General features: G+C 38.7%; 4 protein-coding genes across 4 annotated transcripts in view; 2 read left to right on the top strand and 2 right to left on the bottom strand.

Moving 5' to 3' along the window:
* LOC103518874 (proliferating cell nuclear antigen) overlaps nt 1-599 on the top strand; it is a 3,343-nt gene extending 2,744 nt beyond the window's left edge. The window contains exon 3 of the mRNA XM_008483956.3: nt 592-599. Within this exon, the coding sequence (XP_008482178.1) occupies nt 592-599 (8 nt within the window). The remainder of the gene's footprint in view (nt 1-591) is intronic.
* A 37-nt stretch (nt 600-636) lies between these two features.
* LOC103518873 (phosphoribosylformylglycinamidine synthase) overlaps nt 637-22,737 on the bottom strand; it is a gene marked incomplete at its 3' end in the record, with an annotated part of 33,774 nt that continues 11,673 nt past the window's right edge. Inside the window, 20 exon segments of the mRNA XM_026830551.1 lie at nt 637-801; nt 1,157-1,333; nt 2,253-2,466; nt 3,874-4,010; nt 4,504-4,654; nt 4,691-4,810; nt 5,525-5,665; nt 5,935-5,941; nt 7,842-7,943; nt 8,277-8,410; nt 9,233-9,258; nt 9,986-10,114; nt 10,812-10,941; nt 11,456-11,763; nt 11,810-11,924; nt 11,996-12,067; nt 18,718-18,768; nt 19,306-19,595; nt 20,443-20,602; nt 21,281-21,395. Of these exon segments, the coding sequence (XP_026686352.1) occupies nt 637-801; nt 1,157-1,333; nt 2,253-2,466; nt 3,874-4,010; nt 4,504-4,654; nt 4,691-4,810; nt 5,525-5,665; nt 5,935-5,941; nt 7,842-7,943; nt 8,277-8,410; nt 9,233-9,258; nt 9,986-10,114; nt 10,812-10,941; nt 11,456-11,763; nt 11,810-11,924; nt 11,996-12,067; nt 18,718-18,768; nt 19,306-19,595; nt 20,443-20,602; nt 21,281-21,395 (2,744 nt within the window).
* On the bottom strand, nt 3,823-4,650 carry LOC113471417 (phosphoribosylformylglycinamidine synthase-like). The gene is made up of 2 exons (XM_026830549.1): nt 4,504-4,650; nt 3,823-4,010 (listed from the first exon to the last, which is right to left on the bottom strand). Exons 1-2 carry the CDS (start codon nt 4,628-4,630, stop codon nt 3,856-3,858), a joined length of 282 nt encoding a protein of 93 aa, XP_026686350.1. The 5' UTR covers nt 4,631-4,650; the 3' UTR covers nt 3,823-3,855.
* Nucleotides 7,021-7,545, top strand: LOC113471418 (proliferating cell nuclear antigen-like). Its single transcript, XM_026830550.1, has one exon. The coding sequence runs from the start codon at nt 7,306-7,308 to the stop codon at nt 7,528-7,530; it is 225 nt and encodes a 74-aa protein (XP_026686351.1). The 5' UTR covers nt 7,021-7,305; the 3' UTR covers nt 7,531-7,545.

The raw sequence follows: 22,737 nt of genomic DNA, 5'->3' as shown, positions 1-22,737 counted from the left end.
AAATTTGGTGTGCTATCCCGGTATGGTCCAAGGACGCGACTGTAACAATTTGGTAAAAATCGGATAGTCACCCATCCTGATATTAACCAAAGTCATTGTTGCTTAACCCTTATTTCGTACAAACGGTAAGAGACATCGAAAACATTTGGTCATTCGGATGTGAATATTCTAATCAATGTGATTTTTCACGCCGAATCGAATGGTGCTACTTTTAGTACTCTCTGACTTACGGCTGAGAAGTTGCGGGTTCGATACTTCCCCCTGTCGACAAATTTCCCTTTTATTCGTGAACCGTTACCAAATAAGCAAGTGAATAGTTGATCCCATGTGATTTTTCACGCCGAATCGAATGGTGAAACTTTTAGAACTGTCCGACTTACAGTTGAGAAGTTTAATGTAATAGAAAGTCGTGTGATGTTCACACCAGATTTTTCCTTTTTTAATGGTGGGCATCGAACCCGGGACTTTATGTATGGTTGACGAGCTGAAGATTTACCTTGAGTGCTTACATTTACAATAATGGCTTACCTTGAGTGCTTACATTTACAATCATGGCTTACCTTGAGTGCTTACACTAAACCATCTCAGTAGATTCATAAGCTGACATCCATTACATACAAAAAAGCTATGGCTTACCTTGAGTGCTTACACTGAACCATCCCAGTAGATTCATAAGCTGACATCCATTACATACACCAAAGCTGAACGTGTCAGAGCGAGCTATAAACTTGTTCAGCTGAGTCTTGATACCTTCATTAAGTAGGAGACTAGCAGCCCAGCCTTTAGCAGAACCAAGAGCATCTGGGAAAATGGAATTTTAATGGTTATAAGGATGAACGTTTGTCACAAATGTTGAAAAATGTATTAATTTCTTTCAGCAAAGCTTGTGACAGCGCGAACAACATGTCCATAAACATTGAAGCGCTTAAGAGAGAGAGAAAAAAGCAGGTCGTGAGGACATTTGAGTTGCCGCTTTACTCGAGTAGTGACAACAATCAATGGCGGTATTATTTACACATGGGCCCTTTTAGGAGGAGAAGAAGAAGGTAATTTTCTTCATAGTGACACAGTGAAATCAATGGTTAAGTGGAAGAACTTGTTCAGGAGAAGCAAAACCTGAAAAAAAAAAAAAAACTTCCACATTCTACCCACTTACCAGCATAACTGAAACCTCCAGGAAACACAAGACCTTTGAATCTATCCAGTGTGATCTTATTCTCGAGCAGATCCTGAACAGTGATATCCCAAACCTCGAACCCACACACTTGGGCCATGGCGGACATCTCGCGATCACCATTGATGCCTTCCTCTCGCAGGACAGCGATGGAGATCACTGAAAAGTAAAAAGGGGTACATTTGTTTAAACATGTGAGTTCATAAAAAAAAAAAACTAATAAAGACAAAATCCAATAAGATAGGTCAAGTCTGAAGGTGAAGGGAAAAAAAACACACACAACCCCGACCCAAGGCTGTGAATTTTGCCCGAAATGAAAGCTCATTCATAAATGGGATTTAGCTAAAAATGGCAGCCTCTAGTGAAAACCTCTAACACGAAACCTTCCAAGAAAAACTGCTCGGACATCTCGCGATCACCATTGATGCCTTCCTCTCGCAGGACAGCGATGGAGATCACTGAAAAGTAAAAAGGGGTACATTTGTTTAACATGTGAGTTATATATAAAAAAAAACTAATAAAGACAAAATCCAATAAGATAGGTCAAGTCTGAAGGTGAAAGGAGAAAAAACACGCACAACCCCCCAAGGTTGTGAATTTTGCCCGAAATGAAAGCTCATTCATAAATGGGATTTAGCTAAAAATGGCAGCCTCTAGTGAAAACCTCTATTCGACCTTCCAAGAAAAACTGCTATTGCCCATTTAGATTACTCACGGAGCACTCTTTCTGGCACCTGATGACCAACTTATATTTGCTACAGACTAACAATTTGAGCCCTACCTCATTTATAAGTTTACCTGGCTAGACACTAGTATTTCGAAGGTTGGACTTATTATGTTAAGGCGGTCTCTTCTTGATCCCTTAGGTGCCGCATCCATTTTAGTTTAGGAGTATTGCACTGCCCCTGGACTTACCTTTCTTCCCCAGGGTGGCTCCCACGATATCATCCCGTACGGGTTGGTACTGATACTTGGGTCCGATTCTAGTCACTAGAGAGTTATATTCTTCATCAGCACACCTAGCGTTCATCTGTAGCAACTAGTTCTCTCCCAGACAGATGAGAAATAGATAACTTACCTTTCTTCCCAAGTGTAGCTCCCACGATATCATCCCGTACGGGTTGGTACTGATACTTGGGTCCGATTCTAGTCACTAGAGAGTTATATTCTTCATCAGCACATCTGGCGTTCATCTGCAGTTTCTCCAGCTCATAGCTGGTTCTCTCCCAGATGAGAAATAGAGTGCCTAGATCTTCATTCAGGACCGGTTCATTGTTCACTGCCACGGAGATCTGGAATAGAGTTGTCGGTAGAATATCGTTATCGGTAGAATATCGTTATAGGTTTTGCGGCGATAGTGTCGGCGGGCATAGAACAAAAACTAGGTCCGAAATACGATTTCCAGCATAATGAAGTTTCAGGAACTATTGCCTATGGACTGCAGCCTTTGCATAGGAAAATATTCGACAACATTTTTCTTTGGTTTGAATGTAAGGTAGGATTGCAAAGTTCTAGTTTTCTAGTGTTGGCCTTAGGGCAAAATTTGTGCCAAAAATGACATGACACTTACGTGGTCTACAGTGTAGCTATGACATATAAATGCGCATAGCGACCGGTGCCAGCATGGTAGGTAAACATTGGATTTTAGGATTATTGAGATAGTGGGAAAACTCTACAATGCTGCAGTGAGCACCAAAGTTGTGACATAATAACACAAAGAAACAACATTTACATTTACAAAGCAGTTCCGTAATGCGTCTGCCTTTTAAGTGCTGGGTCCCGGATTTTATTCCCGCCAGGGGCGGATTTTATCCTGAAGGGATAAGGTTCGTTCTCAGGACTTCTTTCTTCTCTCATCGCTTTCAGGACGATAAGACCTTAGCAGTTACAGTTATGTACCTCTATATCAAACCCCTTTTTTCCAATCCAGGATTGACCCGCCTATTAGGTACTCGTATAGCTCAATCCTCTGTTAAGGAATATTTAACTAAACACCAGCATGTCGTAATTTAAAGTGGCATTAGTGGCATTTGTGGCATTAGTGACATTTGTGGTGAGAGGGAATCTCTCATAACGCGAACAATGTAAACTAACCTTCTCTCATCGCTTTCAGGACGATAAGACCTTAGCAGTTACAGTTATGTACCTCTATATCAAACCCCTTTTTTCCAATCCAGGATTGCCCCGCCTATTAGGTACTCGTATAGCTCAATCCTCTGTTAAGGAATATTTAACTAAACACCAGCCTGTCGTAATTTAAAATGGCATTAGTGGCATAAAGTGGCATTTGTGGTGAGAGGGAATCTCTCATAACGCGAACAATGTAAACTAACAAACAAAATGATAAAATAAAGAAATGAATCATACCTTCTGAGGCATTTTGCCACAGATAAGTTCCATTTGAATGTCTAACATTTGGTTTTGGCTACAAAGTTTACGAGTGGATGTCCTTCGCACTCAACCTTGGCTATTTCTTCAGCAAGGGAAATTCAGGCTGCTATCTACTCGTATACTCCCTGTTTAAAGTCCCCCAGCCAGACTTTGACTTTGATGAAAATTGGAATTAATAGAGGATTTTTTTTATTATTTTTTATTTTATTATTATTTTTTTTTTCAAGAATGAAAGACTTTTAGGAAAGAATGGCGGATTTTTGGGAAAGACTGTCTTTTGGAAGACTCAATTATTCCAGATAACTTACTTTGAAGAACCAGTGGCGGCTATGTTCACTGTTAGACTGAGCGAGATCGAAACATTCGACACTGGTTGGGTTTCTCTTGAGTTTGTTCCGGAAGATGTCCGTGTAGTATTCCAGATCCCACTCATCGAATGCGAGACCTGGAATGAATTCAGACAAAAATCATGCAAGGGTTGAACCAAATAAGAATTGTCATCGATAATTTCCCTAAATTTTCGTCACGTTTCATCAAAATTGCACAAACCGTTCGTGAATTATCGTGGAGAGGCCCCCAAAAATATTCAAACACATTCGTGACATTCTTCATTATTCAAACACATTGGCCATTCTTCCTAACTTCTTGCTCTATTCATAAATAGTTATTATATATTTTTCTTATTTATATTTTAGGTACCTACCTACCTACCTACTTCATGACGTTGTACTATGCATAATTTTGTTCTCTGTACAATAAAATAAATAAATAAAAGTCCGATCTGGCCTAAAATCCAAGGAGTAAATTTTATGTCATGTGTTAAACATTCTTAACAATTTTCATACAAAGAGGACCAACCAATCAATAGTTATTGCCAAACACTAATAAATTTGCAAAGAAATCGTTTTTTCCGCAAACTCACACCGTTCATAACATACCCAATTTCTGATTGACCTCCTGAAGCGCCACCTTTCCCTTGCCCATAACATCCACATAGAACCACGGGTCTGGTTTGATCCCATGATTGAAACTCGTCAGTGGCGAAGAGTAAACACATTCTGTCATGCGATCGTAGAAAGATTCCGCGCACTGGAAAAAGACCAACGAGTTAGAATTAAAAGCCACCTTTCCCTTGCCCATAACATCCACATAGAACCACGGGTCTGGTTTGATCCCATGATTGAAACTCGTCAGTGGCGAAGAGTAAACGCATTCTGTCATGCGATCGTAGAAAGATTCCGCGCACTGGAAAAAATAATTAGAGAATGAGTTAGACTTGAAAATCGCTATTGCTAGAGGTTTTATAACAGTAATTTGAATGGCATACCCTTTTGTACAGCACCATGTCCCTAGAAAACAAAAGAAAAATGGAATATTATTAATAATATGCAGTAGAGAATCTGAGTAAAGTTTGGGTATTATATTAGGACTCACAACATTTCTACTATGAAACATTTGATATGAAAGATAAAAACCGATTTATAATACAACAAACTCCATGTCTTCTCTCAAGATAGTGAAGACATAAGAAGATAAGACACTAGATCATTATTTTACCATGTCCACATCCAAACAAATTTTTCCCTCCAAGGAACCAATATTTCTTTGGATACAGCACACTCTCAGTCAGGTATGACCCCGTACTTTACAGGCCAAGATTGACTCAGCACTTGGTCCCTACCAAAGAAGGTCAACAAAATGTCTTTTCAAGTGCCATGGGACCGTACCAGAGAACACTTTGTTCTGTCACCTGTCACAGACCCCAGTAGCTGCAGCACAAGATAAACGTCCTCCCAACATCAGATTCTGAAAGCTGGACTGTTGTAGTCAAGCAACGTCATCGTTGCACGGCCGAGCAAGTCTCTCTTCTTCTTCCAGACCTACAAGGCTGTTTGTCCCTACACCTAAGCCTTGCAGCAGGCTTTTAGTGTATGTAAAAACCCAAATAATTGTTCTTACCTTAATATCTACGATGTCACCAACTTTGTACACTTTCATATACACCGACAGAGGGATGGTTCCATGTCGTCTGAATGGTCTGGAGAACAAGTCTCGGGTACCACGACGATAACCTTTGGAGTTGGTCATGTTGCTGGTTCTCTGAAAGACGATAAATAAGATAAATTAGCTGATTAAGGAGATATTTCAACAGTTAATGAAGTTGAAATGGAGTTTTGATAAGAATATCTATGTGGAACTGATGGGTTGTATCCTACTATCTGGGGATCTTGGAAACAAGGATATTAACGGCGGGGACTCAAAGGATTCAATTTGTGGGTATAAATTAGACACTTACGGACGAATTGAAGGCAAATTTATGCTAGATTTCCTGATTTTTCAGGCTTTTTTGAGTGAAAAATTCAACTTACCTTTTGCCTGCAACTGGAAAATTGGAGGTTAGGATTAAAGAAGACAACAAAACGAAATCAAAACAAAACAAATCAAATTTGTGCTCGTTGATGGGACCCGAGAAAATGGAACAAAGCCGCATCCACACGTCAAATTATTTTCTGAGTGCGGATTTTTTTGAAGACCAAGAACCAAACAGGGCATTTGAATAATTTTTTTAATTCCATATCTATACGTTATGCTCCATAAATGCCCATAAACGTACCTACTCAAGTGGATTTCCTTTTGCAGGAGGACGAAATTTCCGACTTTTTTCTTCAAAGACTTTTGAAACACCCTCTATATATTTGGATGGTTCGTGCTTTTGTAAAATCTGCGGGATGCGGCGTTTTAGTTTTTTGTTTCGCCGCCAGAAGCGCTAGAATTGCTAGAAATTTCACAAATGGCGCAACTTTTTTTCCGCGCCAAAGTGCTCAAAAATTTCTTTTGTAAAATTTTCATTCTTTTGATGTTTCGCTTCATGTATTTGTCTTTTTGATTCTTTTGAAGATTTTTCCTAAAAGAGCATTTCTCCTTACCTAAAGTACTGTATAAATTAGACACTTACGGACGAATTGAAGGCAAATTTATGCTAGATTTCCTGATTTTTCAGGCTTTTTTGAGTGAAAAATTCAACCTACCTTCTGCCTGCAACTAGAAAATTGGAGGTTAGGATGAAAGAAGACAACAAAACGAAATCAAAACAAAGCAAATCAAATTTGTGCTCGTTGATAGGACCCGAGAAAATGGAACAAAGCCGCATCCACACGTCAAATTATTTTCTGAGTGCGGATTTTTTTGAAGACCAAGAACCAAACAGGGCATTTGAATACATTTTTAAATTCCATATCTATACGTTATGCTCCATAAATTCCCATAAACGTAGGTACTCAAGTGGATTTCCTTTTGCAGGAGGACGAAATTTCCGACTTTTTTCTTCAAAGACTTTTGAAACACCCTGTATATATTTGGATGGTTCGTGTTTTTGTAAAATCTGCGGGATGCGGCGTTTTAGTTTTTTGTTTCGCCGCCAGAAGCGCTAGAATGCTAGAAATTTCACAAATGGCGCAACTTTTTTTTCCGCGCCAAAGTGCTCAAAAATTTCTTTTGTAAAATTTTCATTCTTTTGTAAATCTTTTGATGTTTCGCTTCATGTATTTGTCTTTTTGATTTTGATTCTTTTGAAGATTTTTCCTAAAAGAGAGCATTTCTCCTTACCTAAAGTACCGTAGAGTAGCACTAGTTTCACTTTTGTGTCAGACGATTTCCTTACTGTGCCTTTTCTTGATAGGTGTTTTTTAACATCAGTGCAAGGTATTTGATCTGTTGTGCAAGTTTAAAAATCAGCCAAAATGTTTGAGGCCCGTCTACCCCAAAGTCACATCTTCAAGAAGATCTTGGAAGCTGTCAAGGATCTCCTCACTGAAGCCACCTTTGACTGTTCAGACTCCGGTATTCAACTTCAGGCCATGGACAATTCTCACGTCAGTTTGGTATCTTTGAATTTGCGGAGTGATGGATTTGACAAGTACCGATGTGATAGAAACCTTTCCATGGGCATCAACCTTGCCAGGTAATAAAGACTGATTCATTGTCACTAAGATATCACAGCATACTTAGGTAGGTATTTACCTCACAAAGGTTGAAAATGGAGGAACAAAAGCTAGAAACCCAAAGTAGAGGGCTACCAAACATAGAATCCACAGTGTAGCAGCCAAGGTATTCCGTTGTGGAGGAATATTAAGAGCAAGTTAGGTCAGGTATCAACTTACCTGTAAGCCAGTGACATGAGCAATCATATAGGTCAACAATGAATAACTGGCAATGTTGAATGGTACACCAAGACCCATATCAGCTGATCTCTGGTATAGTTGACACGAGAGTTTACCGTCTGCCACATAGAACTGTGCCAAGCAGGTTTTCCTTGACACGCTTGAGGAAATCTTCTCGGCACTTGGAGTGTTTGATGTGCTCAATTCTCACATTGATTCTGTGAAGGTGAAAAGAGAGAGAACCTTTTTAATATTACATTGATGTAAAAAAAAAACAACACAACACAACCTAAAGAAGTTTGTCTGATGGAATAATGGGGTTTTTACCATCTATGCAGCAATAAACTATTTGCCTCCTCACACAAACAGATAGAGTGGGGCCAGGAAAAGCCTGCAGTGTGTGACTGCACAGATGGTCACCGAATTAAATTCAGTGATTCATCAGGAAAGAAGCCTTGGAGGGATTTTATTTCCCCCCCAGAGGGAGGGATGTACATTACATTGTAGCATTGTTTTTAACACAAGTTCTTAATATTACCACAAACAATTACCTCTTGGGGATAATTCTAGTACGGACTCTTTTGTTGACAATGACTCCTACAGCATGTTGTGTTACATTGAATACTCGTCCAGTTTTACCATGGTAATCTTTGAATGGCATACCCTTTTGTACAGCACCATGTCCCTAGAAAACAAAAGAAAAATGGAATATTATTAATAATATGCAGTAGAGAATCTAAGTAAAGTTTGGGTATTATGTTAGGACTCACAACATTTCTACTATGAAACATTTGAGATGAAAGATAAAAACCGATTTATAATATAACAAACTCCATGTCTTCTCTCAAGATAGTGAAGACATAAGAAGATAAGACACTAGATCATTATATTACCATGTCCACACCCAAACAAATTTTTCTCCCCAAGGAATCAATATTTCATTAGATACAGCACACTCTCAGTCAGGTATGATCCTGTACTTTACAGGCCAAGATTGACTCAGCACTTGGTCCCTACCAAAGAGGGTCAATAAAATGTCTTTTCAAGTGCCTTGGGACCGTACCAGAGAACACTTTGATCAGGAACCAGAACCTGTCACAGACCCCAGTAGAGTTCCAGACCTACAAGGCTGTTTGTCCCTACACCTAAGCCTTGCAGAAGGCTTTTAGTGTATGTAACAACCCAAATCATTGTTCTTACCTTAATGTCTACATGACTGTAATTAGGTGACAGAAACACCCAAGTGTTTAGTCAGCTGTTCTTCATTCTTGCTACTTGGGGGTGAGTAAAGAAATTGTCCACTGTCCAGTCAAGAAGGTCATTATGTGTAGAAAGGTGAGTAAAAGGACTTTATATTTACCATTATCCAAGATATATTTCCTTATTATAAAGCAGTATGTATATTTCCTTTTTCCTTAAGAAAGAAAAACTTTTTTGGTACTTTTCCTTTTGTTTGTTCTGGTTGTTCGGTTGTTGTTCTAAACTTCTAATGTTAATGTTCTTTTACCGGTTTGCCGCTCTGGCTCTGGCAGACTGGCAATGTTTGTTTACAAATTTGAATCGCCCGCAAAATACACAGGGGGCGAGTTTTTTTACTCGTTATGCGCATCACAATCAGGTTTATTCCAGAGAAAAGCTGTGAGTCCATATATTATTCCATTAAGAGGATACCAAGAGGTGCCATCTAGACCAGAGAGCTCGCTCTGGGGTCTAATGAGGGATATTCAGGTACATAATACGCTGGCGAGGCTGTTATAGGGACTGCGTGCAACAAGACAATACAGAAACAATATCGGAAATCTTAATACTATTGTTAGTAGGAGGTTCATACTCGTTGGTTATCATTATTTCGTTAACACTTGTTAGTAGGTTAACAAGCGTTTATTAACACTAGAAGTAGTACTATCTGCCATTTCCCCACCATTTTCCTAACAAAGCTGAATATAGCATATTAGTATACCTAGATATTAGTAAGTAATATGGAGCTCTAAGGGTTAGGTGGTAGAAAACGCCTCCGGCGTTAACCTCGCCTAGTGGTTACCTTCCATTCAAGAGTCGTCTATCGTCTATAGCTCTCATCTCAGGTACCCTCAAAAGAGCCAGTGTTATTGTCTGTGGCTTGACAGGGCTGGTTTTGTCTCAGTTTTACGTCCTCCAGCGAGACCAGGGGCCCCAGTAAGAAATGTATTCAACATTTCAGCCCATATACCTACATATTTACCTAGGTATCTACCTGTTTTTTTTTTCCTCTCTCTCTTACCTGGGCTTCCGTTAGGGTTCATAGGATAATCCTCAGTAATCTTATTGTTATCATCTACATATCGGATAGGCAAACATTGACTTCTATCCAGATGATCGTAAATACCGTGGTTCTTGAACGCAAATCGTCCTGAAAATGAATAGTGGAATATATGAATGGACCGGGAGCTGGCGAACAAAAACTTACCTCATAACTAGTCAACTAAATTTTTATTCAAATCGGACAAACCCTTCAAGAGCTTTTAGAAATTTAGAGCTCAGTTTGTCCATTTCTCTCATTCCTCAATATAAACCTGCTTCTGCCAGCCTAGTTACCTGCCTCGGTGGTGTAGTGGTCAAAAGCTCGCCTGGTAAACAGGAGGGCGTGGGTTCAATTCCAGCCGAGGTATGGAATTTTATCCTCAATATAATTTGAGAATCTGACCACAATAATAGTGTTAGCCTACTGCTGGAGTAAAGGGACTTTTCAGTCCTATACGAGCAGTATAAATAAGCACTATTATTATTATTATAGTTAGCCTGGTTGGTAAGGCTTAGTAAGGAAAATAATCATTTATTATTGAAATAAGTGAAATTAGTTCGGCTTAATGTTACTACGGACCAAGCATTTTAAAAAACGATTTCATCCCCCAGAATCCCAGATCTTTATTTCGCCAGCGGAAATTAAATCAGACATCTCCACTAATATTTCGTACGTAGCACATTGCATACACAAATAGTTACACGGCGTTCACACAAATCGTAACACGCTAGACTTTTCGGCGTTGCGTTGGTTGTAGAGTAGCAAGGACAATATTCGAAATAAGGGATATTGTGGGCATTATTACCTACCTTAAGGTCGGATATTTTAGCAAACACCAGATTGGTTAGTGCTTCAGCCACTGCCATCCTGGCTCCTCTCTTAGGATCTACCAGACCTTTGATTGGTTGTTCTCCTATAGAAGTAGCTGCACCTCGCTGTAAAGTAATAAGTAGTCATTGAAGAAAGGCCGTCAATCAAAGTCTATCGATATCAATCGAAATCGACCGGAAGTTACTGGAACCCATAAAAGTGGGTAGGTAACATCAAAGAAATTTGCTCCAGCCTAGTTAACTTGGAGGGTCTTGTAAGCGCTAGGTTGCGGGTTCAATTCCCAAACAGGGCGAACTTTATTCTAAACAGGTAAGGTTCGTTCTCGGAACGGCTAGCTTTCTCCTATCCCTGACCCTCTTCTCTGTTCGCTTTCGAGACGATAAGACTTCCATATCGGGAAAAAAATCTCAGCAGGTAAGTACCTAGGTATACACGGTTAATTTTCTTTTTCTATTCTGGCTTCGAGTATCCAATTTCTCTTCTATGCATTATGCACGGTTTAAAAATTCAAATTCTCACCTAATCATTTTCTAATCGGGATACTTTGTCAAGTAGTCTTCTAACTGGAAACTTAATTAGAATATTATGTCTTCACTTGACTAGGATAAAAGTTCTCACCAAATCGTTATGTACAAGCGCCACAACAGCCACATCCGCCAAGGGCGTGTGCAACGGCCCGACACATTGTTGCTGAGCTATCAAGCCGGTGACACACCTGTCTACTTTGTTGGTTAGGAATCGTTTGGAGCCGACTGATACAAGGCGCATAACGTTATTCAGGGCCTGGAGCACGGATATGTTGGGAGGAGTGTGCGCCGTGGTAGGGAACCCTGGAGCACGCGCCAGGGTGAAGACCTGTGGGGTAGAAATGTAGCTAGTAAGAGTAACTATATGACTGATACAAGGCGCATGACGTTTTTCAGGGCCTGGAGCACGGATATGTTAGGGGGAGTGTGCGCCGTGGTAGGGAACCCTGGAGCCCGACTGATACAAGGCGCATAACGTTATTCAGGGCCTGGAGCACGGAAATGTTGGGGGGAGTGTGCGCCGTGGTAGGGAACCCTGGAGCACGCGCCAGCGTGAATACCTGTGGGATAGAAATGTAGCTAGTAAGAGTAACTATATGACTGATACAAGGCGCATGACGTTGTTCAGGGCCTGGAGCACGGATATGTTGGGAGGAGTGTGCGCCGTGGTAGGGAACCCTGGAGAACGCGCCAGGGTGAATACCTGTGGGATAGAAATTTAGATTGCTTAGTATAAAATCCGCCCCGGGTGGGAATCGCACCCACAACCTAGCGGGACTTACAAGGCAGACGCTCTACCCTTCAAGCTAACTAGGCTTCAATACGTTTAGGTAGTTGATTTATCAAAGCAGAAGACAAGTACAGTGGGGGTGCTTGTGAAGAATAGAACCAGTCAAATGATTGGTTGTATTGTGCCTTAGTGTTGGTTATGTACATTTTCGTATTTTTACTTTCCATTTTATTATTTTACTTTATTTTAGGTACCTACTCTCACTTAAACTTATTGTGTACAATTTACCACAATAAAAATATTTTCACTAAAAATGTCAACTTCATTGTTTTGTTATTTTGTAGTAAAGTGTAGGATACATTTACAATTGTCTACCACAGCTATATCACTTGAAATATTCAATAGCTTTCTGCCATAGTGTCAAACTGGTAACACATTGATCACTGCTTATAACAATGGAAGGTAGGCTAGGAAGTAGGAAAATGACACTTGTGTCACTGAGAATGAAAACAAATAACTTGTGCTTATGAAGTTATTTTTACATGTATATTGTTAAAATTAAAATCACAATAGTTGGTTTATTTATCCTATGTTGGGCCATAGTGTCAAACTGGTAACACATTGATCACTGCTTATAACAATGGAAGGTAGGCTAGGAAGTAGGAAAATGACACTTGTGTCACTCTGAGAATGAAAACAAGTAACTTGTACTTATGAAGTTATTTTTACATGTATATTAAAATTAAAATCACAATAGTTGGTTTATTATTTATCCTATGTTGGATAAAATGTCCCTGAGCCAAGCTGGAGTTATTGGGATCTAAATATTAAAGGAACAAAGTTTCTGTACATGAACTTATACCTGAGTCTGCAATTACAAATTATACATAGTATATTTTGAGTACACTTGGAAAATATGCCTGAACAGTGTCAGAGAAAGCTCAGATCATAAACATGGGGGTTACAGTTTAACATGTTCTGAGTAAGGAATGGTAAAGCTATGTTGAAGTGTTTGCACACACTTGTAAAGCTGATTGAACTAGATAGGAACACAATGTAAATTCCAAATATAGGACTGTAGTTGGAAAAAGTGAAAATGGAGTTATTGGGATAAAAGTCTTAATATTAAAGGAACAAAGTTTCTGTACATGAACTTATTATACCTGAGTCTGAAATTACAAATTAAACATAGTATATTTTGAGTACACTTGGAAAATATGCCTGAACAGTGTCAGAGTCTCAGAGAATGCTCAGATCATAACCATGGGGGTATAGTTTATCATGTTCATGGAGTTATTGGGATAAAAGTCTTAATATTAAAGGAACAAAGTTTCTGTACATGAACTTATTATACCTGAGTCTGAAATTACAAATTATACATAGTATATTTTGAGTACACTTGGAAAATATGCCTGAACAGTGTTGGAGAATGCTCAGATCATAAACACAGGGGTTATAGTTTAACATGTTCTGAGTAAGGAATGGTAAAGCTATGTTGAAGTGTTTGCACACACTTGTAAAGCTGATTGAATTAGATAGGAACACAATGTAAATTCCAAATATAGGACTGTAGTTGGTACTTACATAGTACATACCTAAGTACATATTTTGAAAGTCCAAGTACGCCGGCGCTGATTTGAGATTTTCTTTTCTAAAAGCTGTGTCCGACGCCGTCGATCGACGAGGTGAAAAGATGAATCTATGTTGTCGAGGCAGTGTACGGTTTCAGTCGACGTTTTCGACGATGTTTGGAGACACCTTTACAAACAGGTCTTCTTTTTCGATCTCTTTTCGGTCTGTGGGTTTCGTGTGCACCGAACTCTCTTACAATCGTTGACTCTCTTCTCTCTCCCCGAAATCATTCAGTTTGAAAAAGATTCTCTTGGGACGCAAGAGGTTGAGAGCATTCTTCTAGCTCACAAAGGTGGTGGTGGTGGTGTCTAGGCTGTGCAATGTGTAGCTAGAAGAAGGAGCCCTTACCTGAGAGGGTTTCCTACCATAAATAAGATGAGAGTGTGCTGTACTGCTGCCCTGAATCACGCGTAGGGTTACTCTATTCCAAAATTCCTTATTGAAACTATCGAGCTTTAGCTCACAAAGGTGGTGGTGGTGGTGTCTAGGCTGTGCAATGTGTAGCTAGAAGAAGGAGCCCTTACCTGAGAGGGTTTCCTACCATTAATAAGATGAGAGTGTGCTGTACTGCTGCCCTGAATCACGCGTAGGGTTACTCTATTTCAGTATTCCCTATTGAAACTATGGAGCTTCTTCTTAGATCCTGACGGATCAGGCATCTTTTTAGATCCTGACGGATCAGGCATGAGTTTAGGAGTTTTTTTTCTAATGGATTATTATAGTATCTTAGATCCTGACAGATCAGGTACGTCTTTAGGAGACTTCGTCTTCATGGGTCACCCACCCTTGAGCTTCTAATATCTTCTTCCTATGTTCTTACACTGGTCAGGTAGGACTGGGTTATGGCCGAATTACACTTGTCCAATAGGTAATCCAGCTTCTGGCCTCATGTAAACACCACTGGCGTCTAAGTGCAGTCCTGTTGGACAAAATGCACTTCTATAAAGCTACACATCCAGTTGAATCTAACCCACCAGGTTCAATGTTACTGGACGCAAGTGGTGTTAATAAACTGCTTGATGGCATTTTGCACCACTTGGACTTTGGGATTTTATTGTGAGGAGGCGGAAAGCCTGTTCCAGTGTTCTCCAAAGGGGGATAAACACACTGTCACTAATACACTGTAATCCAGTGATAAAACCCCATCAAACAAAAACTTTACACCATCCCTGGTTGTCCTACCCCCTCTTAGACTCACCTCCTTGTAAGCGCTAGGCCGCGGGTTCGATTCCCGCCCGGGGCGGATTTTATCCTGATGGGGTAATGTTCGTTCTCGGAACGGCTGGCTCTCTCCTATCCTGTCTTCCTTCTTCTTCCATTTCGGGACGATAAGACCCTAGCAGTTACAGTTCCCTCTGTCAAACCTCTTAAAAAAAAGCAGGTTATAGCTCAGTTCAGAATAAGTTCAGATTAGTTCATATTAAAGCTCGTCTCCGTAAGAGAAGTGGAGAAGATTAGAACCCGATGTACGTGGAATAAAAGGCAACAACGATGTACCTACAACTTTCTAAAAGTTTACAAAGCTTGCTAATAATAACAACGAGGTATTTCAGCACATCTTTTGCTGGGAGCTAAGAGAAGCGAATAGGAACGTATACAAGTTTTAATGTACTATTGATATTACCTGCATCTATTTATAACTATGTATAACTACAACTGTTTATATATCTGTGGATTTCACCAATGAATTGAAACGAGTGGCATTACCAGGGTGAAAAGATTGCCCACCTCTGTGGCCGAATGGTCAAGAGCACTGACTCTCAACCTGGAGGTGCTGGGTTTGAATCCCGGCCAGGGCGAACCTTGCCGTTCTTAGATAGGCATGAATGTAAAAGAATGTGCCTTGATTGTTTTTTTTTTTTTTTCAAGAGGTTTGGTAGAGGGAACTGTAACTGATGCTAAGGTCTTACCATCCCGAAAGCGAAGGGATAAGGAAGACGGGATAGGAAAGCCCGCCGTTCTGAGAACGAACCTCAATGAGTAGTTACCTACTTTATCTATGTATTGCTGAAAAAAATCTACCAATGTGTCACGTCACAGAACCTACCTACCTATCTACCTACATGATGTTATTGTCAAACCTATACGTATCTACCTACATGTTGTTATTGTCACCTAGTGTGTCCAATCAGATATTTTAATTCAATTAATATGAAAATCGATTGTAAATATTGAGCACATTGAAACCAATCTCGATCATTGTATTAAATAGCAATCATAACATAACTCACTAACTTACCTATATATGTACACCTGTAGTAGTACAAGCGGTATAATACAGAGTATGTAGGTGACAGTGTTAACAGTAATAGTCGGATACACAATCTCATGTGAAAGTGGTTGCTTCGAGAATGCTCCGAGAAGGTTCGGGCTTGTCTCCAAGCAATCCTCGATGTGTTAACAACACTCTGTTGTTAAAGTTTAACTGTTTAACATAAACTTTTCCTGGAGGTTGACAAACACTGTCAAAGTCTTGAAAAATAAGTCTTGAAAAAAAAGGCACAAAAATTGCTTTTTCTGGTCTAGGATAAATTGTTGCACATTTCATTTGAGTGTTTTATTTGGCAAGAGACTCTCAGATTCTCGTGCTGTAGGGAAGAGAAAGAGGAGGAGGAGGAGGAGGAGGAGAGAGGAGGAGGGAGTAGAAGAAACAAAATCAAAAGACTCGGGGAAAAAAAAAAGCTGTCCCTTTAAAGCTGCCCTTTACACAAGTCACACCACAGTCAATCGTAGGATGAAACGTGTACTGAACGAAAGAAGAGGACGCAGAAAAGAAGAGGAAGGAGAGAGAGGAGGAGAGGAAGAGAGAGAAAGAAAGAAGAGAGAGGAGAAAGAAAAAAGAGGAGAAAGTAAAGTTGGCCTCCGAGGCCAGGAGCAGGGACGCTTTTATATACACACAGCCAAACAGGAGACCAACACCCCAACAACATAAAGTAATTGGCCCTCGGACGCCAGTCCATATACCTACTCTCCCCTCGGAGCTTGTTAAAACCTCTACCTAGCCATATATTTGTAGTTCCTTCCCTCTATCCCGCTACCTTATGCAGGTAGGGATCAAGTTTTGTGATTGAAAAAAAAAAAAAGAAAAAAAGAAGAAGAGTGCAGACCACGCTTGACCCGAATTTCGGCAAAAGCTGGAGTCAGGTCTGGTAATCGCATGTTGAATTTGTATGTCACTGTATAAGGTACCTACAAGTGTTTAGGTCTTTTGTGAGCGGTGCCACCATGGTAGGTAAACAATTGGATATCTGAGGATTATTGAGATATTGGGAAAATCCTACAATGCTGCAGTGAGCACCAAAGTTGTGACATAATAACACAAAGAAACTGCATTTACATTTACATTTTGTCACGGGGGTTTTTACACTCCATTCGGCGAGATGCTCTAGCTCCCTACATTAATCTCACCCAGGCTGAGTGGGGTCGGGGAAAGCCAGCACCACGCGATTGCACAGATAGTCGCCCATTCGTATACTAATTACCAACAACGATCTTACACAAAATGGGCAACTCAAGTAAAGAAAGATTTTAGAGAAGCCAAAATTAGCGAAGAACTTATTGGGAACCGAAATAAGTTCAGAGAAGCTGTGAAGTCCACAAACAAACTAAAACCGATAACTTCGACCACAGCAAGTGGTCTGAGGAAAGGCCGACCATTCTTCTAGGATGAAGATATACTGGCACAAGAGAAAGCAAAAGCCATAGAGTTGAGAATTCCGTGGTCCTTTGAGGCCGAAACGAAGTTGCTTAACTTTAGTGATCAATTTTGAACTGGTGCATTCAACGTGCTATCATTCATGTTAAAAGTTAAACAGCAAGTGGTCTGAGGAGAGAAAGGCCGACCATTCTTCTAGGATGAAGATATACTGGCACAAGAGAAAGCAAAAACCATAGAGTTGAGAATTCCGTGGTCCTTTGAGGCCGAAACGAAGTTGCTTAACTGTAGTGATCAATTTTGAACTGGTGCATTCAACGTGCTATCTTTCATGTTAAAAGTTGAAATGATTGTTAATCTCCGATCACACTCGGAGACTATGCTCAAGCAGTCTCCAAGCATTCTCAGAGGTGTTAGCAAATACTTTAACATGAGATTGACTTTTACAGGGTTTATATACGCGACCTGGAAAAACTGGAAAAGTCATGGAATCTGAAAATCGGCCAAAAAGTCATGGAAAATCGTGAAAATTCAATGAAAACCTGGAAAAGTAACTCAGATCCTTTGAAAATTGTAACCAACAAAAAGTAACTCAGATCCTTTGAAAATTGTAACCAACAAAAAATAACACATTTATACTTACTGGGTTTAATTTCGGTTTTCGCTGGCGAGGCTGTTATAGGGACTGCGTGCAACAAGACAATACAGAAACAATATCGGAAATCTTAATACTATTGTTAGTAGGAGGTTAACACTCGTTGGTTATCATTATTTCGTTAACAATTGTTAGTAGGTTAACAAGCGTTTATTAACACTAGAAGTAGTACTATCTGCCATTTCCCCACCAAAGCTGAATATAGCATATTAGTATACCTAGATATCAGTAAGTAATATTTTATTTGGATTATGAGTATAAAAAGAAGATATTTATGTACATAATTAACTTCTTGTTTGATTGATCATTTTTTCCAGCTCTTTACTGTTAAAGTGATAAGCATGTTTTCCCCCTTCTTAAAAAATTCATACCATTATTTTGTGTCATGTGTTAAATATGGTATATCATAAAATGTGTTAAATTTTTTATTTGGATTATGAGTATAAAAAGAAGATATTTATGTACATAATTAACTTCTTGTTTGATTGATCATTTTTTCCAGCTCTTTACTAGTAAAGTGATAAGCATGTTTTCCCCCTTCTTAAAAAATGCATACCGTTATGTGTCATGTGTTAAATAGGTTAATTCATTACCTACTCTACAATGTTAGTTTGATAAAATACAATACCCAAGTACATATTAGAATATTATTGAACTAGAAATTTGAATGTTATTTCCTACCTTCTTCCTCGTGCGGTGAAGCATGGCCATTGAGAACAGGAGCCGCTGTGTCTGGTAAATAAAACAAAACAAAATATCAAGCATAGGGGAACAATCATCACAGTACGAGAGCAAAAATCAAAAAATGAAACTGGACTAAAGAATGTAAAACAAGAATTTGGTAAACTAAAGAATTTGGCAAAAGCTCACACATAAGGACTAATCAATAATTTTCCATTCAGCCAGCCATCAAACTAAATAAATATTTTTTGTTAAAAACATAAAAGAAATTGGAAAAAAATGTTGGTACATATTTAAAAATTATTCCATGCATTTTTATCTATCATATTAATTACATCACACATGGCCTTGCTGCTTAGCAGGTAAATAAATAAATATTAATTACATGATTTGACATTATTATTAAATGTTGTTAGCCTTCTCAGGTAGGTAAACCTCATCTTTACCTACACACCTAGAGATCCCTTGATATTTTCGCCTATTTTGAGTATCCATTCACTCAATTTTAACTGAAAATGAATTCCCCCATAGAAAAATCTATACTGTCTTTTCTGTACACATAAGTAGGTCCACAAGACCACAACTTACCAGCACTGTTGAAAAACACAGGGGAACTCTCAAGGTCCCCATTACTGGTTGTCTGAGAGTGTGACATGTTGTATGCAAAGTCTGAACTATCAACCAAGTCTGCGTGGTTAGCATTAGGTACAAACTCAAAGCACTGTTGAAAAACACAGGGGAACTCTCAAGGTCCCCATTACTGGTTGTCTGAGAGTGTGACATGTTGTACGCAAAGTCTGAACTATCGACCAAGTCTGCGTGGTTAGCATTAGGTACAAACTCAAATGCATTATTAAAGTCAGACTGAGATGGAGCACCTAAAGTAGAAGAGTCAAAGCCATGCAGTTAGAGGGTAAAGAGACATACTTGGATTATAATGAGAGAGGGACAGAAGAAGTGCAAGGGGATTAATATTACCAGCCTGTGGTAGGTGTTAAATAAGTGGTAACTGTGCAAGTGCAATCTACAATTATAAAGTCCAAAGAAGTAATTTGGAGTTCTTTCATATGGAAGAAAAATCTCTAAAATGGATTAATAAATGAAAATAGGTAATAGATTTAATACTTTGGATTTCATATCAAATTATTAAAATAAAAAGAATATAATAGGATGTAGGAAAATACAGATATTACAGGGGAAGAAATAAAATTAAATTGCACAAGTAGATGCAAAAAGAGATAGCTCAAGGACCAAGTCTACAGTCTCATGAATGATTTTCACCAGTACTTATAAGAAAGCCTGAGATGCATTTCAATATGAGACAGTGGACCTAGTGGTAAGAGTTTTAATCTAAAAATTAAGGGGTAAAAGTTTTAATCTAAAAGTTAAGAGGTTTTAATAAGTAGCTTCTGATAAAACAAAGGTGTGTACATAGGTGATGAAGAGGTGTGTGACAATTCTAACAAAAGTGAGGGTTAAAATAGATAGCTTTACAAGTGAAGAAACTTGTTCACTAGTCATCATATGACTGTTAAAACTGTGCATTTATTTGTAAAACTATTGTCTACCAAAGTAGTTAATTCATGCTGCAAGATATTAGTTCAAGAATAAAATATTGAAAAAGTCATGTTACTCTAGAATAGGTAACTCAGCAAGCTTTATAAAGTGATAGAAATGAAAAAAGGGCTGTGCAATTTTATAAGACTAACGAAGAATTTGTCATACCATTTATGGTTGCGTTAACAGCTACAGCTGGCTGTAATTCATCCTCTAAGCCAGCAAGTTGATTTTGTTCTCTTGCAAGGAATTCAGCAGCTGGGTCTACATTGTCATCAAAGTTATCTCCAAATGCATCCATATTGTGTTGCAATAGTGAAGCTACAGGCTGGAATGATTGAGGTAAAAACACACAAGAGATAGTTAAAGTGAGTTGTGGTATATGATTAGGCTTACATTTGTTTAAAAAATTACACCATTGTTTTACAGAAACACCAGATGGTGTTTTGTTTCCCATCAATCCTAGGTGACAGAATACCTATTTCTTAATCTTATTCCAACCCCAGAAAAAAAATCCAGGCATTATTGGGTTCATTAAAGTCAAGAGACATACTTGGATTATAATGAGAGAGGGACAGAAGAAGTGCAAGGGGATTAATATTACCAGCCTGTGGTAGGTGTTAAATAAGTTGTAACTGTGCAAGTGCAATCTACAATGAGGTATAAAGTCCAAAGAAGTAATTTGGAGTTCTTTCATATGCAAGAAAAATCTCTAAAGTGGATTAAGAAATGAAAATAGGTAATAGATTTAATACTTTGGATTTCATATCAAATTATTAAAATAAAAAGAATATAATGTGTTCTCACTGAATAGCATAGGAAATACACGGTTTCCCTCGGAAGAATAAAATCTATATATGATTTCCCCTCTCTTTATATTTTCCACGTTTGATTCAACAAGTGCAAGCATGGAAGAAATAGGAACACGCGATCCTTACGTTTCCATCTAATCCTTCTTGAGTGGCGTCTGCTTCAGTTGTAGGATAATCGACCTCATTCGGGAGACGTCCTTGTTGGTTCTGCCCACCTTGGGGTTGAAATCGCACAGCTTGGCAATCCTCTCCCATTCAGTACCGGGCTCTATGTCGTCCACTTCTGCGACGAACTGTTTCTCTGCGTTCCTAAGGGAAAATGTACCCGAACCGAAGGGTTAAAGAAGGGTTAAAACTAGTGAAACTTACAAGTAGTGCTTTCATTTGACTGTCTGATTAAGACAAGAAGTTCCGTCATAGCATTTATAGCAGTGTATTCACACCGAAAATGGAATCTTAGACCCAATGGGGCCCAAAACTCAAGAGCAAAAGAACTTTCGTTTTGAGTGTTTGTATTTTCTTTTTTCTTAAAATTCCTTAAAAGAAAAAAAAATCGCATTAATTCTAGCGTCACGTAATTCGGTACCTAGGTATGTAATGGGTTTAAAATTTGAACTTACAATGCAGACTCCCTGTGAAAAGCAGCATTAAAACAAACGAACACAAATGAGATGTAATCAGTAAGAAAAGGTAATTTAAAAGGAACTAGATAATTTTAGCTGGACGATGTTGACGATCTGATGCATTTCAATATGAGACAGTGGACCTAGTGGTAAGAGTTTTAATCTAAAAATTAAGGGGTAAAAGTTTTAATCTAAAAGTTAAGAAGTTTTAATAAATAGCTTCTAATAAAACAAAGGTGTGTATATCTGTACATAGGTGATGAAGAGGTATGTGACAATTCTAACAAAAGTGATGGTTAAAATAGATAGCTTTACAAGTGAAGAAACTTGTTCACTAGTCATCATATGACTGTAAGAACTGTGCATTTATTTGGAAAACTATTATCTACCAAAGTAATTAATTCATGCTGCAAGAAATTAGTTCAAGAATAAAATATTGAAAAGAAAATCATGTTACTCTAGAATAGGTAACTCAGCAAGCTTTATAAGGTGATAGAAATGAAAAAAAGGGCTGTGCAATTTTACAAGAATAACAAAGAATTTGTCATACCATTTATGGTTGCGTTAACAGCTACAGCTGGCTGTAATTCATCCTCTAAGCCAGCAAGTTGATTTTGTTCTCTTGCAAGGAACTCAGCAGCTGGGTCTACATTGTCATCAAAGTTATCTCCGAATGCATCCATATTGTGTTACAATAGTGAAGCTACAGGCTGGAATGATTGAGGTAAAAACACACAAGATGGAGATAGTTAGTGAGTTGTGGTATATGATTAGGCTTATATTTGTTTAAAAAATTACACCATTGTTTTACAGAAACACCAGATGGTGTTTTGTTTCCCATCAATCCTAGATGACAGAATAACTATTTCTTAATCTTATTCCAACCCCAGAAAAAAAAATCCAGGCATTATTGGGTTCATTAAAGTCAGTCATGACTGTGCCTGTCTTCTGAATTGGCCAAGTGTTTCTCGGATTGTAAGGAATTTTCATAAAGTGATTCATCTTGGTTTGACATTTCCCTGAAATGT

This window comes from Diaphorina citri, unplaced genomic scaffold (assembly GCF_000475195.1).
Source record: "Diaphorina citri unplaced genomic scaffold, Diaci psyllid genome assembly version 1.1 scaffold2407, whole genome shotgun sequence".
Lineage (NCBI taxonomy): Eukaryota > Metazoa > Arthropoda > Insecta > Hemiptera > Psyllidae > Diaphorina > Diaphorina citri.
This window is presented reverse-complemented; position numbering and strand designations above follow the sequence as displayed.

Bases quoted from the DNA above. Each gene is read 5' to 3' on its own strand.
- LOC113471417 (XM_026830549.1), bottom strand. From the start codon at position 4,630: ATGACAGAATGTGTTTACTCTTCGCCACTGACGAGTTTCAATCATGGG. The intron at 4,011-4,503 runs GTATGTTATGAA...AATTCATTCCAG, and splicing joins GGAGGTCAATCAGAAATTGG to GTCTCGCATTCGATGAGTGG.
- LOC113471418 (XM_026830550.1), top strand. From the start codon at position 7,306: ATGTTTGAGGCCCGTCTACCCCAAAGTCACATCTTCAAGAAGATCTTG.